This window comes from Lactuca sativa, chromosome 2 (assembly GCF_002870075.4).
Source record: "Lactuca sativa cultivar Salinas chromosome 2, Lsat_Salinas_v11, whole genome shotgun sequence".
Classification (NCBI taxonomy): Eukaryota; Viridiplantae; Streptophyta; class Magnoliopsida; order Asterales; family Asteraceae; genus Lactuca; species Lactuca sativa.
In genome coordinates, this window is record NC_056624.2 from 81,264,149 (window position 1) to 81,278,695 (window position 14,547).

The 14,547-nt window shown below is 36.1% G+C and overlaps 1 protein-coding gene across 1 annotated transcript; it reads left to right on the forward strand.

Moving 5' to 3' along the window:
• Positions 1-4,086: 4,086 nt before the first annotated feature.
• Positions 4,087-6,007, forward strand: LOC128132332 (kinesin-like protein KIN-7H). The gene is made up of 6 exons (XM_052768855.1): positions 4,087-4,155; positions 4,257-4,391; positions 4,511-4,658; positions 5,079-5,173; positions 5,266-5,370; positions 5,924-6,007. Exons 1-6 carry the CDS (start codon positions 4,087-4,089, stop codon positions 6,005-6,007), a joined length of 636 nt encoding a protein of 211 aa, XP_052624815.1.
• Positions 6,008-14,547: the final 8,540 nt, after the last annotated feature.

Consider the following 14,547-nt stretch of genomic DNA (forward strand, 5'->3'; position numbering starts at 1 on the left):
TGACAGCACCAGTCATCTCATCCATTGTAAGAACCGCTTCAAAATCATCCAAGTTAAGTACGTGTAACTATCGTACCCAAAAAGATCGTTCTCACTCTGCACTTTTATAGAATCAACCTTTGTAACTTGTCCATCATCCATCATTGCAGTCATTTTCAAAATACTATTCCTTCTTAATCCTTATCCTTGTCTTCATCTGTGCTCTGGTCCACCTTCTTTGCAAGGTCACATTTTGTTTCTCCTTCTTTTTAATCTTCTTTTCTATTCCATTCCCTTCTTCCATATCACATGGTTCTTTTTGTCCATCAACAATTTTTCATGTCCCCTTTTCTTTCTTATTACTTCCTATTTCTTCATTTAAATGTGTTGCACCTTCCTTCACTGGTGTTGCATCTTTCTTCACTAGTGTTGCATGTTTTTTCATAGGTTTTGCCACCACTTTTCCCTACAAAAATTATCAAAAATACAGAATGAAACAGGAATCATTTACTGAAGCTGAAAAAGAACTCACTCAAATATCTTAAAAAAAATAAGAAAACCAAGGGCAAATCTGTGAAAACTTTGTATGTTTTAAATCTGTGAAAATTTCCAGGTCAGAGCACTGAATAACTAAGTGTCTTGTCCAACTTAGTATGTGTCCCAGTGCATCTTTGACCTTCACAATGAACTCCTCTTCAAGTGGAATGGGTATTAAAACATCTCCTTGTAAAATTGTTTCCATCATAACTTGAGTGTTTTCATCTATTACATAAACGTAAAAAATAATTAAGATCCAATCTTCTAAAAAATGAAAATCTATAAATAGTAATAATTCAAATATTTTTCAAAATACCCGATGCACTATACTTCATTATGCTTCCTTTAGCGACTACATTTGCAGCAAATTCAACCGCAAGAAAACATGAATTATCCTACCGAATATAGTATAGATGTTAGTTTGTAGAAAAAGAAAATACTTTAAATATATTTTTCATAATTGTCTTCAAGGACTTACAAGTGATGCATCATGTGGTTCCTTTTCAACATCTTCAATGACACCCCTTACTTGGAAACTTGCGGCTTCAGAAACATTAAGTACACTTATTTTTAGTTTCTCCAAGTCATCTTCAAGTTTGTTGATTTGTTTATCCACCCTCTCGTTCTCAATCTCCAAGTAATACTTAACATTCTTGGGTAAATAAAAGTATTGTCGTGGCATTATAAATTTACCCATCCCTCGTACAGGCCCACGTTGTTCCTAAGTACCCAAGGCTCTGTAAGCATATCATGTGCTCCACATGTAACCTCTCCAAAGCTTCCCAATTTCTGCAGCTCATACTGTAAAAAAATTGGGGCAAATGTTAGAAAAAATGGGACAAATGTTGTTTTTTTTATATATTTGGCATTCAATGAAACTTACAATTTTATCAACAATCATCTTGACATTTGATTTGTATCCTCCTGTCTTCAACTCTCTTGCTTTTTTCCACAACAGTGTCCTATCAATCTCCTCTTCCATCTTGCCGGTTTCTTGCATCTAAATTATCAAGAATAACCAAGTCAATTAACGTAAATATATACAAATAAAATAATCAATACTTAGTGGGAATCATACAATGTCATTAATGAGTCCATCATATCCTTTTCTGCTCAAATGATGATTGTATTTATGATGTGCATGAGTATTTTTAGCTTTCGTACTTTTCTCCTGTATTAGAAACATTAAAATTGTAACTACAAACTTTTAACTTTCAACTTTTTTGTAATTCTATGGGATACAAATGCATATAAGAAAATTTTAACAAACCTCCCACCTTTTTGTAACTCTACGGGATACGAAAACTTTCCAGTCTTCTTTCTTTATAAATAGATAATCTTTCGGAGGTTTGAATAGATTTGACTTGGGATCTTTACTTTAGTTCTTAATGAACTTGGCATATAGATAATGCTTTCAGTTTCTCCACTTTCTTCCCAATCGATTGGAAAGTTTACTTTCAGCTCTTTGGGTCTACTACAAACTTTTCCTGGAATATAAAAAAGGGTTGTCCATAACCAGGGACAAAAACATATCTGAATAGTGACAAAAACAGACATGAACAAGGACAAAAAACAGAAACAGTGGATAATATAACTTGGTTTAAAAACAGGGATAAAAACAAGGACAAAAACAGATATGAACTAAGGTAACCATTGTGAACAAGTATTCTTTGAACATTTTGGACAAGCATAATAACCTTTGGTAACACACCCCGAAAGATTACCATATGCGGGAAAGTCACTTATAGTCCAAAGTAATATTGCTCTTACATTGAAGTATTCTTTCTTATAAGAATCAAAAGTCTCAATGCTAGTTTCCCACAAGAGCTTTATATCTTCTATCAGTGGTGCCAAATAGACATCAATATTGTTACCAGGTTGGTTTGGCCCAGATATCAATAGAGTCAACATCATGAATTTTCTTGACATACACAAATAAGGGGGTAGATTATATGTTATTAGGAAAACCGGCCAACAACTATGCTTGGAACTCAATGACTTGTGAGAATTGATACCATCAGCAAACAAGGCTAATCTAAGATTTCGTTTTTCTTGTCCGAATTCTTTCCACGTGTTATTAACAAGCTTCCAAGAAGGGGTATCGCGAGGATGAGTAAGCCTCCTATTATTGACCCGACCCTGTCATGCCAAGTTAAGACATGTGCAATTTGTGGTATTGAAAACATTCTTCTAAATCTAGGGATGATAGGAAAATACCACAAAACTTTTGAAGGTACGTTTTTGGTATTCTTCTTCCAACGAGAAGTGCCACAAGTTGGACATTGAGAAGCATCTTTATGTTCTTTTTAAACTAGAACACAATCATTTTCACATGCATGAATCTTCTTATATTGTAGACCTACTCTTTTTAGCAACTTATTGGACTCATATATCGAGCTAGGGATGGTATTGTTTGATGGTAAGATATCTTTTAAGATAGACAACAAAGCATCAAAACTAGCATCAAACCATCCAAACTGACTCTTCAAATGTTGGAATTTCAATAACCCGCTAGGTGCATTATACTTTGACCATACATAAAGTGGCTTATCACATTCTTCAAGAAGTGATTTCAACGAATCAGGTTCTTCGTCTACATATTTTAAGGCATCATGTAGCATATCCTTTGTATAAATAGCATCGGGAGGAATGGAATTGTTAGGGCATCTAGAATCACTCTTGGGTTGTTTTTGTCCATGGAAAGACCAAATCTTATAATTTTCATCGAAGCCGTGGGCAAATAAATGATAACAGACATTGTCAATTGAATGGTGACACAAATTGATGCAAATTACATAAGGGCATGGAATAACATCTAACTTTGGATTATTACTTTGTGCAAACTCTAGAAAAGCATTCACACCTTCATCATATGCATTTGATAATCTACTAGAGGAAATCCATGATATATCCATTAAAAATTTGTTTCCAACCTACATAATTATTTACCATTTAAAGCAACAAAACTGTACAGGGATAAAAAAACTATATAGGAGCCAAACCTGTACAGTGACAAAAAAAACTGTATAGGGGCCAATCTTGACAAAAAACTGTTCAGGGGCCAATCAAATGTCAAATACATGTTCAGGGTCCAATCCTTTACAAAATTTTATATTTGTATTTGTTGTACATGTGCAGGCTAATGCAAAAACAATGAAAGTCAGAGATAGGGTTTTGAAAACAGGTTCAACAACGAGTAAACGGAATTTTTGTCCTTATGTAACTATGTTATAATAATTAAATAACACCAATATTTAGTAGTACTAACAAGCCAAAATTGTACAGGGACAAAAAAACTGTACAGTGGCCAAATCCGACAGAATCCGGCAAACCAAACACCTGAAATTCTGCTGGAATATGCATTTTTCATGAACTTTGTTTGGATAAATTATCAAATTCATTAAGGTTAAGGGGTAATCTGTAAGTTTCAAGAAGCTTTGGGGTTTTTCATTTCTTTGAAGTAGTATGGATTAACAAAGGAGTTTTTCTGTATGATAGGTAGTCTTAAGGATTGACACATTCAATGAAACTGATGAAATCCTATCTGCTCTTGCTGTATAAGTACTATAAATGTTTCAAGAACATAATTATGCTACTTGTTTGTCATCTTTTATACTATCGACTCATGATCTTGTGAAGGCATATATGTATGTTTGAGGATTCATGTCCATAATATTTAGAGTGAGAGATACTTTTAACCATTTTACTTGGTTCCATACCATTACAATTTACTTTAAAAGGTTGACATATGGGATGAAAGGAAGGTTTTTGGATCCCGTGGTCAGAATCTGAAAGATGAAATGCTTGGTAAAATTCCTCCCACTCCATTGACTACCATCGAGATAGTGAAAAGGGATGCCAACTCATTGAGACTTGTGAGTACCAGATTTCGCTTCCTTTCTTATATATAGATATGTATTGTAACATTTGTTTGGCTTGATTTGATATGAGTATTGAATAATATTGGTAAAATAAAACGAATGAAATCTTGTAGAAATTGGCAGTGGGGGATATCCCAGAAAAGATAATGACTGCTATGCATGGGGTACATGATGAGAGTGGCATGGAAGATACGACCTTAAATAACTGTGAAGCTGATGTTGGCCGATTTGGAAATTTGGAGAGAGATATTGAAACTCAAGGTAATACCTAGATAAGTTACTATAGATTTAAAACAGTGCTTGATGAGGGCGTTTACATCTTTTACACATTTGAAATCCCACTATGTTCAATCTTTTTGGGTGGGAGTGGACAAAATGGACAGTACAACCATGGCTGTAGACATGATTGGTGTATTGTTCCTGATGTTTATTTATAAATATGTTTTTTTGTTTTCATGAGTTGCACTAGGACCTTGAATGATCTGATAAATGAGCAGCTTGCATATCTTCCAAAAAGAAGGTATTATCGTCTTTTTGACTGTTATGCCCCTGAACGTCATTTTAGACATATTTCCAGGTGAGGCTGTCAACTTGTCGCAACTGGTATGCCCCTGAACCTCATTTTAGACATATTTCCAGGGGTATTATCGTTGTTTTGACTCGTTTTGCAAAACCTCATAGATCTAGCTGGCTCCGAGAGCTCTAAAGTTGAAACTACTGGTATTCGTAGAAAAGAAGGGGCCTACATAAATAAAAGTCTGCTAACTCTTGGAACTGTAAGTCCTCAATCATTCTCATTATTTTATCAGTATAGTCTCCAAGGGTAAAAAAGGAAACAAGATTTGTGATAAATAATAACTTGTCACAGGTTATATCAAAACTATCAGATGGGAGGGCTGCTCATATACCATACAGAGACTCAAAATGGACCAGGCTTCTTCAGTCTTCTTTAAGTGGTCATGGAAGGGTATCTGTAAGTCTTTTATGCAACTTCCATATTTATTATTTAATGCCCATATATATATATATATATATATATATATATATATATATATATATATATATATATATATATATATATATATTATTTTAGCTTATTTGCACTGTTACTCCCTCTTCAAGCAATTCAGAGGAGACACACAACACATCAAAATTTGCACATCAGGCAAAACACATTGAAATTCAAGCAGCACAAAATAAGGTTATGAGCATTTGAATTATTTTCACTTGAGAGTTAAATCTCTAATCAAGAGTTTTGAAAGTAAAACGTTATATTCTCATATCAATTCAACAAAATCCCTTTTCAAGGGTGGATCTCAGGTAGGATATATTATATTTATACTCCTTCAGAATAAAATATATATTCTTAATTTATATTTTAATAAATTCTAGAGGTGCATCATTTTTATTAAAACAGTATGTCCCAAGGGCTAGTGGTGCATCATCGTCATGGTATCTGAATCTTTTTACATAATAGAGATTAAAAATTTAACATGTTTTAATGGGTATTATTGTTATTAAAACAGTATGTCCCAAGGGATACTAGTGGGAAGGGTAGGAGTGGTAAAGAAAAGTCAAAATATGTTCAGGTCCATAAATGTGATGATTAACAGCCTGTTTCTGGAAGTGTTGTATGTCACACCCCAAAACCACGAACGACGAAAACGTTCAGGGGTGGAGGACGTCATGTACAGTATCACAACAGTGTAATATAATAAACAAGCAACAAAATCATCCATTGCATCATAAGTAGAGTTTTAATACATGTGTGTTCTTTCATTGTAGTAAGACACCAAAAATATACAATCAAAATAAAAGACGAGACTTGTCTGCTCCGTCTTCTCAAAACCCGACCATCGTACCTGTCTACTGTTGACCTGAGAATACAAGTTATTTTGAAAGAGAGTATCAGCTTTAAAGCTGGTGAATTCATAAGTATTTATGTGTTATTGTCCTGTTTTGGAATGCTGTTAAGAATGTCATATAAATCCTTAAATAGAACAGTTGATATAAGTATGAAATGTCCTAGAAAATCCCTTATTTTCTATTAGTTTGAAATGTAGTCTTCTACCAAGACCCGAATGTTTTGTTATGACAATGTAGTCTTCTACCAAGACCCGAATGTTTTGTTATGAAAATGTAGTCTTCTACCAAGACCCAAATGTTTTGTTATGATAATGTAGTCTTCTACCAAGACCCGAATGTTTTGTTATGATAATGTAGAATGATAGCTTTTCCTTTCTATTGACTAGTACTAAAAGTGCTTAGTCTAACTCTTTGTTTAGGTGAATGTATCACCAACTAAAGTAAATAGGAAAATGATATGATAGTCTTCTACCAAGACTTAAATGCTCTATAAGTAAAATGATAGCTTTTCCTTTCTATTGACTAGTACTAAAAGTGCTTAGTCTAACTCTTTGTTTAGGTGAATGTATCACCAAATAAAGTAAATAGGAAAATGATATGATAGTCTTCTACTAAGACTTAAATGTTCTGTAAGTAAAATGATAGCTTTTCCTTTCTATTGACTAGTACTAAAAGTGCTTAGTCTAACTCATCATTTATGTGAATATATCACAAAATAAAGTAAATAGGAAAAATATAATCATGTAAGTATTACCCTTGGATTACCAGGGTTAACACGACATCACTGAAGCGAAAGGTATAACCTAATGAACATCTGAAGATTTTTCAATTAACCTCTATGGCGAACAGTAGGTTCCAGGAATGGTTAGTCCCGTAACTGACTTTACATCGCTGTAGTCGAAGTAAAACCTAATGAACATCCGAAGATTGTTCAATTAACCTCTGTAGCGAATGGTAGGTTCCAGGAATGGTTAGTCCCGTAACTGTCTCCTAATATATGTAATAACAACCCAATGAACATCCGAAGATTGTCCAATTAACCTCTGTGGCGAACAGTAGGTTCCAGGAATGGTTAGTCCCGTAACTGTCTCTACATCGCTATAAGCGAAATAGATAACCTAATGAACATCCGAAGATTGTCCAATTAACCTCTGTAGCGAACAATAGGTTCCAGGAATGGTTAGTCCCGTAACTGACTCCCGTTGAACTGGGATGGGCTGGAATGATTTTACTGAAGGTACTAATAAATCATGTTTACGAATCGAGTTTCAAGTATTCATGTAAGTATACACAGGTAAATGTATCCATGTAAAGGTATTCATGTAATGTGTTCATGTAAGCATATGTAAAGGTACTCATGTATCAGGTAAGGTACTCGTAAAGACTCATGAATGAACTGACTCTTGTGTGATTCCTTGTAATAGGAATAATGTTTGATATCTTCAAATTATCCCTATGATAATTTACCGAATGGTAATTAGTTGTTTACGTAGGTTTATGCACTCTTGCTACCCAAGAGTATTGGAAACTAAATGAAGGGTGAAAACTATAATCTCTAACATATAAATGAACATATGCGCATAAGTATAGTTTGATTCAAGAAGGTAAAATAATGGTTTGCAAGATATCTAGGAGTTTTGAACAATAATTAAGAGTGACTTGATGTCATTTTAATAAACATTTCAAAACTAATACTTTTGTTATCAAGGTATTTTAAGATAGAAAACCACTTCATGTGTCACCTTTTGAAATATGTGAAATCTACTGAGTGAAAACACAGTTATAAAATACATAAGATTGATTTAATAACATACTGTTTTCTACTTGTATTCCCCCCCCCCATTAAAACGTTTAAAATCATTTAAAACATTGATTAAGGGGTATGAACTCACCTGTAGTTTGTAGTTTAGATGAACTGGACGGTGTAGGATTGTTAGGCGTCAAGTGAGGACTTGTACACACACTACGATCCTAATGAACATATAATCACACATATATGCACTCAATTAGACTTAAATTACTAATTGATAATGTTAAAACATCCTAGAACATAGCAAACACTTTATATAAGTGTTTTAAGCCCTAAGGATTGCATCTAAGCTATTGTGGGACAAGGCACTTGGGTTTAGGGTTCCAAAGGACCCTATATATGAGTTTACTCTCCATATATCATCACACATGGAGTTTACGGTTGTAAACTCTTGAGTTTACGGCCGTAAACTCCCAACCATGGGTGTATTGTGTGTTTTGAAGTTCCAAATGATTCCTAGAATTATTCCAACTTGGTGGTTAAATTCTTGGAAGGGTTTAAGGCCTAGAAACACTCCTTAGAGTAGTTTACGGCCCCAAGGCCATTTCCTTTGGAGTTTACGGCCGTAAACTCCCTTGGAATGGTTTTTTTGTTGCTTTCAAGTCTTTTGCATATGTAGGATAGGTTCTAGACTTTTACCTAAAGCATATGAAGGCATTAGGCACACTTTGGTGCCCTTCTTTCATGTTTATGGCCCAAGAACCATGTCTTGGCCATAAACTCACTTTGGAAGGTGATTTTGATGTGTTTTGGTCCTTGATTTAAGTGGGAACAATTCCTAGTAAATGTCCAATGCTTTAGGTGCCTTAAAAGCACCCTTTTATGCATGATTTTGGAGTTCACGGTCCAAGATTATCTTGGGCCGTGAACTCCCAAACATGGGTGGTTCTTTGATGTTTTCTTGTCCCTAATACACTCTTATATAAGTCCAAGGTAGTAGTATATGTCAGGGGAAAGGCTAGGCATTGTTTTCGGGAGTTTACCGCCCAAGAACACCTTGGGGAGTAAACTCCTAAATCTAGTGATTTAGCTATGTAATTTATGTTATGAACACATTTAAAGCTATATAACACTACTAGAGAGGGGTACTCACGATTTGGGATAAAAACCCGAAGATCCGTGAGAGAGAAAATGGCTTTTCTCTAGTTGGAAATGCGAATAATGAATGAATTTGGTTCAGAATTCTATTTATAGTCCTGAGATATTTTTGGTAGAAAATATTTTTATTCCTGAAATGATTTCTAATATTACAGAGTGTTGGAATAACAATGTTGCACAAAACCCTAGTGCAACCACTCTCCTAATATCTCCTTAAGTGTAAATCCTGAAAAACTGCCAAACTTATACCCGAAGTCTGGAATTTCACTGAAACTGTTCTAAGCTCTATTGTCTTGATATGGTTTGTTCATAATGGAAATTTAGGGTTGTCACATTGTACTAGAGGAAGGACGGGGTATATTATATATTATTACTCATCACTCTTTTTTTCTCCAAAATTAATTTGTTAACATATTTATAAATTTGTGAAGGTTCTTCTGGAACTCTTGATATTAGAAAAAAGAAGATTTTGTTGTTGAAGGGAAAAAAAAGGAAATACCCCTTGTAAGTTTTGCATGGCTAACTCTTTTATTAATTTAAAATGAAAAAAGAATGGTAATAAGTAATTAAGTAATAACTACCATTTTCAGATAAGCAGTGGTTTGTCATCTGTGAAAAATTCCCATGGTTTTGGTGCTCCAAAACAAAGGGAGGGTCAAGGGAGTAGTGGAAGGGTGATTAGAAGCATACATTTCATACTTACCAAGTTTGAAGCATCTAATGAAGATATGATACTTTTCATACTCATTTTTTATTATCCATTAATAAAATGCAATACAAGTTCCTAAACAAATTAATTATATAAGAGAGGCCAAATGTTGGAGCAATTGGACTGCTAGTGATTCTTAACAAATAAAGGTTTACTTTCTATTTGATTAGTATGGGTGGGGAGTTTCCCTCACTTTTTATAAAAATGTTACATATATATATATATATATATATATATATATATATATATATATATATATATATATATATATATATATATATATATATATATATATATACACCATAAGTTTTAGTTTTACAACTTTTACTTACTTGGATTGTTATTTATGGTGTAAAAGTTCTGTTGATTTAGTGATACGTTGCTTGGGACTCCACTAGACAAATTCTCTTCATGGTGCAATGATATAAGTAATGATACTTATGTGAAAAGACGATTATGCGCTTCTCAATAGCAGCCTACAGGAACTAATGTACTGATAATTGGCTACTTGCTCTATATGTGTGACAGAGTAGGTTGGTATTGATGGCTTGTTTTTAGCAGCTATTTTTTGTGGAGAAACACTAAAGTTAGTTTTATTTTTTTTTCTTGCAAAATGGAAGTTTACACAAAATGAAACCATGAAAAGAGCAGTTATAATCGACAATCGGAGGAGAAAACCCAACTAAGTGCGAGCATATACATGAGGAGAAAACCCAACTAAGAGCATCAGTTTTCTTGAAATGTTACCCTATGTTCAACTTGATAAACTTCAGAAGGTGAGAAACCCTTGAATGTGTTCAATTTATCATCAATTTCATGGATACTAGGCGCTTTTTCCCCTCATTCTGTTCTTGCTCTTCTGTCACTTGGTTCTAGCAAATAGTAATGAAAGTTAGTTCTCTGGCCAACTGGGGAAGTTTCAGCAGGATCACCAAGCTCAAGTGATTTCTCCAATACCTTAATCGGACCTGAGCACATAAAATTGAATAGTCTCCAATGATGGCAAGAGAGCCCAAGCTCGTCGGCGATGCGAAGTCAGCCGGAAGAGAAGGAATCTAACGTCGTCGGAGGGGACGTCTGCAAGGCGAGTCGACGATCGATTGTAGAGAGTGTATTGATTGATGATAAGTGAGTGTTTTGATCTTTGTTGAAAATACCTAGATATTTTGTCAGATACCTCGATTTTTGAAACAAGAGCACGTCTCATTAAAATTAAAAGGCGACGGTTATATAGGATGCACGTTTAATGTAAAGCGCCCTCCGTGTTTTTGATTTTTTGTTTCTCTAAGACACTAATCTAAAGGCTCACAATAATTTGTGACCTAAATGCTTAAAATATTTGAAGAGAGGACATCATTTTAAGGTCACTCCCTTTTGCGTAACATAAATCACAGAGTGTCGTGGATTGCGCGTCGTAAAAGGCTATTTTTCTAGTCGTGTATGGGTCCAATCAACCATCGGGTTGGAATACCCCAGGCCCTCAACCATCAGGTTGGAATCTCAACATACTATGGGTCCAATCATCCATCGGGATAAAATATCCTAGACCCTCAACCATCGGGTTGGAATGCCAACATACTATGGGTCCAATTATCCATCGGGATGGAATACCCCATGCATGTTGATTGGCGCATGAAGCAGCCCAGTCTCACCGTATACACTAGAAAATATGTCGGGTCCAATCAAACATCGGGTTGGAATACCCCAGGCCCAATCAACCTCCGGGTCCAGTCATCCATCCGGATGGAATACCCAAGGTTAGTATGTCAATATATATATATATATATATATATATATATATATATAATAGGTCCAATCGTCCTCGGGATGGAATACCCTCGGCCCACAACCGTAGGGTTGGAATGCCCACATACAATGAGTCCAATCGTCCTCGGGATGGAATACTCATGACCCACAACCACGGGTTGGATTTCCCAGGTCCATTGGCTTTCGCACAAAGCAGATAAGCCTCAACCACCAATCAAACATGTGTACATATAACACATAATCAAATAACATTCTATAGACATACAAACTGATCTAACAGATCATAATAGCATAATAACATCCTATCTACCAGGATACTGATCTAACAGATCATACTAGCATAACATATCAGGATAACAATCCAAAAGGGCGAGCCTTGGTGCCTTCGACCCTTGAGTATAGTGAGGAAAACTCACCTCACACTGCTAAAGTCCTGTGGATAAAACTCTAGCTTATGGTTGACAGATTCCCAAGCTGTCAACATCAAAACAACACCCAATTAATAAGTGGGTTCCACGCCCAAGGTCCAACTCGCACACAAAAGGCCCAATAGTCAACCAATGGACCACAGACCAACCTATGGCCCAATTTTCCAAATTGGGCCCAGACCTCTACATGGTCTTACCCTAAGGCCCAACCACTTAGTCCAGTCCAAACATTTGGCATTTCAATTGGTCCAACCTCTCATAATCCTCAAGGTCCAGTTATGGCCCAGTTTTCCAAATTGGGCCCAAACCCTCACATGGGCCTTACCCTAAAGCCCATCCAAATATTTTAGTCCATTTCACTTGTTCTTGGATAGCCCATCAGTAGCCTAATCACCAAAGTCCTATAGGTAGGCCCAACTCAAGGCCCAAGTGAAATTATGGTTTTCACATGAAATGACGATTAGGATTAATTGTTCCTACTTAACCCAGTAAGGACTTAATCCATTAAGTCCAATATTCCGTTAGGTTAGTTTTCAAATGATTATCAATTAATATTTTATGTTTATTAAATAATTCCAATGCGGGTCCCGATGAATCCCTAAAATTAGGGTTCCATGTTATTAGGGTTTTCCAAACCCTAATTAGGGTTTTCAACCCAAATACTAGCCCATTAGTCAAATGGTTGGGCTTTTTGGTCAATTAGGGCTTCATTAGGCCCATTAGGGTTAAACAAGTCGGGTACCACCCACTACCACCTCGGGTATTTGTGGTCAATGGCGGCTCACGGTGGTGGTTATGGTTCTAGCTTATTTTTCTAAGCATCCTAAACGAGTCAAAACACAAACAAGGCACACCGCCACCCAACATGTGGGTTGGTGGCGACAGACACCACCCTACGATGGTGGTTATGAGTTTTCTTTATTACACTATTCACTAATTACAATTTACAATGATTTAACCCAAAAATAAACACACACACTAATAGATAAACACACACACATCCACCCTTATTGTGGCCGACGGTGGTAGATAGTGGCAGCCACCACCTCACGGTGGTGTTGGTGGTTCACTTTTGATTCCTAATCTCGCAACACACACACACACACACACACTTAACACAATACAGTAGCAACACACACACCTAAATACATAGTAAAACATGCATACAGCCACCTTCCACGGTGGCTAGTGGCGACGAAAAAATGGCAGCAAGCGGCAGCCGTGACTGAGGCATAACATCGAAATACTGGAGAAGGAAAAGCTGAGACTGCAATGAAAACAACATCCGGCATTACGGGATACGAACACAACTACCATTTCACGATGGCATGTGGCAGACGGTAACCGAAGGACACAGAAAGAGGCAGTCGCTCGGAGCGGTGGTGGCGACATAGCCGCAAACAGAACAAATAGGAGAGGAGTGAGGTTTATGCGTCTTCAACCGAGAACAACAACAATGAAAGCCACGGGTTTGCTCCTCCGGCCTCCGTAACATGATGGTGTCAACTTCCGGTTCTTCGGCGGCGGTGGCAGCGAGAGCAGCAGCGGTTTCGGCTTGGCAACTCACAATGGCGACAAGGGTGGATGGCAGCGTCAGCTGTTAATGGTGGTCTACAAAGTAGCAATACTTGGAGGCTTCCCTCTATTCCTTGGTGGTCTCGGGCTTTTTCCTCGTGGAGAAGAAGATCGAAGGTGGCTCCCTTAGTGGCCTTGGCTTGTCAGAAAGATGAGAAAGGGAGGTGGCGGTCGAGTTGGGGAGTCACAAGGTGGTGACGGCTGCTTTATCCGAGAGTGATGGGTTAAACTTGTATCCCATGCAATTTCATATGGTTCTGACACATCCAACCCCTCCCATCCATAATCTTTTCATAATGAATCCTTAAGTTACCATTCAACCCTCGACATTCCATAGTTCTTCCAATTTGAGTCCCACATTTTACCAAACAACCCTCCACTTTGAGAATCTTTTGCAAAAGAAATCCAGAAGTTACACTCTAACCCCCAAAACTCTAAATAGGCTTCCCAAAACCAACACCCCGCTAATTATTATTTGATTTTGGGCTATAATAATCTCAATTAATAATAATAATTACTTATCAGGGTTTCAGGTTTATTATTTAATTATTCTTATTTAAACATGATGTTACAACATAACAGAGATCAAAGCATTACAAACATTACATTGATAATTTATAAGTCTTTACAGTGAGTTTGATTCTTTGTTTGTTTTACTCTAAAACATTCGAAAAAAATATAATATGTGACAACGCTATGCTCCATCTTCACAAAACCTGTGTGGGTACCTGTCTACTGATTCCCTAAGAATACAAGTGGTTTTGAAAAAGTATCAACATTTAAGTTGGTGAGTTCATAAGCATTTTGTATGAGAAAGATATGTCATTGTTCCTTGAAAATGATAGTGTGTCCTTCTAGAAAATCCAATATTTTCTTTTAAAGTGAATTGTAGTCTTA

What these genes read in the sequence shown, in the direction of transcription:
- LOC128132332 (XM_052768855.1), top strand. Translation starts at nt 4,087, where the DNA reads ATGTTTCAAGAACATAATTATGCTACTTGTTTGTCATCTTTTATACTA. An exon ending in CGACTCATGATCTTGTGAAG is followed by an intron (nt 4,156 to 4,256) that starts GCATATATGTAT and finishes TTACTTTAAAAG; the next exon opens with GTTGACATATGGGATGAAAG. An exon ending in ATGCCAACTCATTGAGACTT is followed by an intron (nt 4,392 to 4,510) that starts GTGAGTACCAGA and finishes GAAATCTTGTAG; the next exon opens with AAATTGGCAGTGGGGGATAT.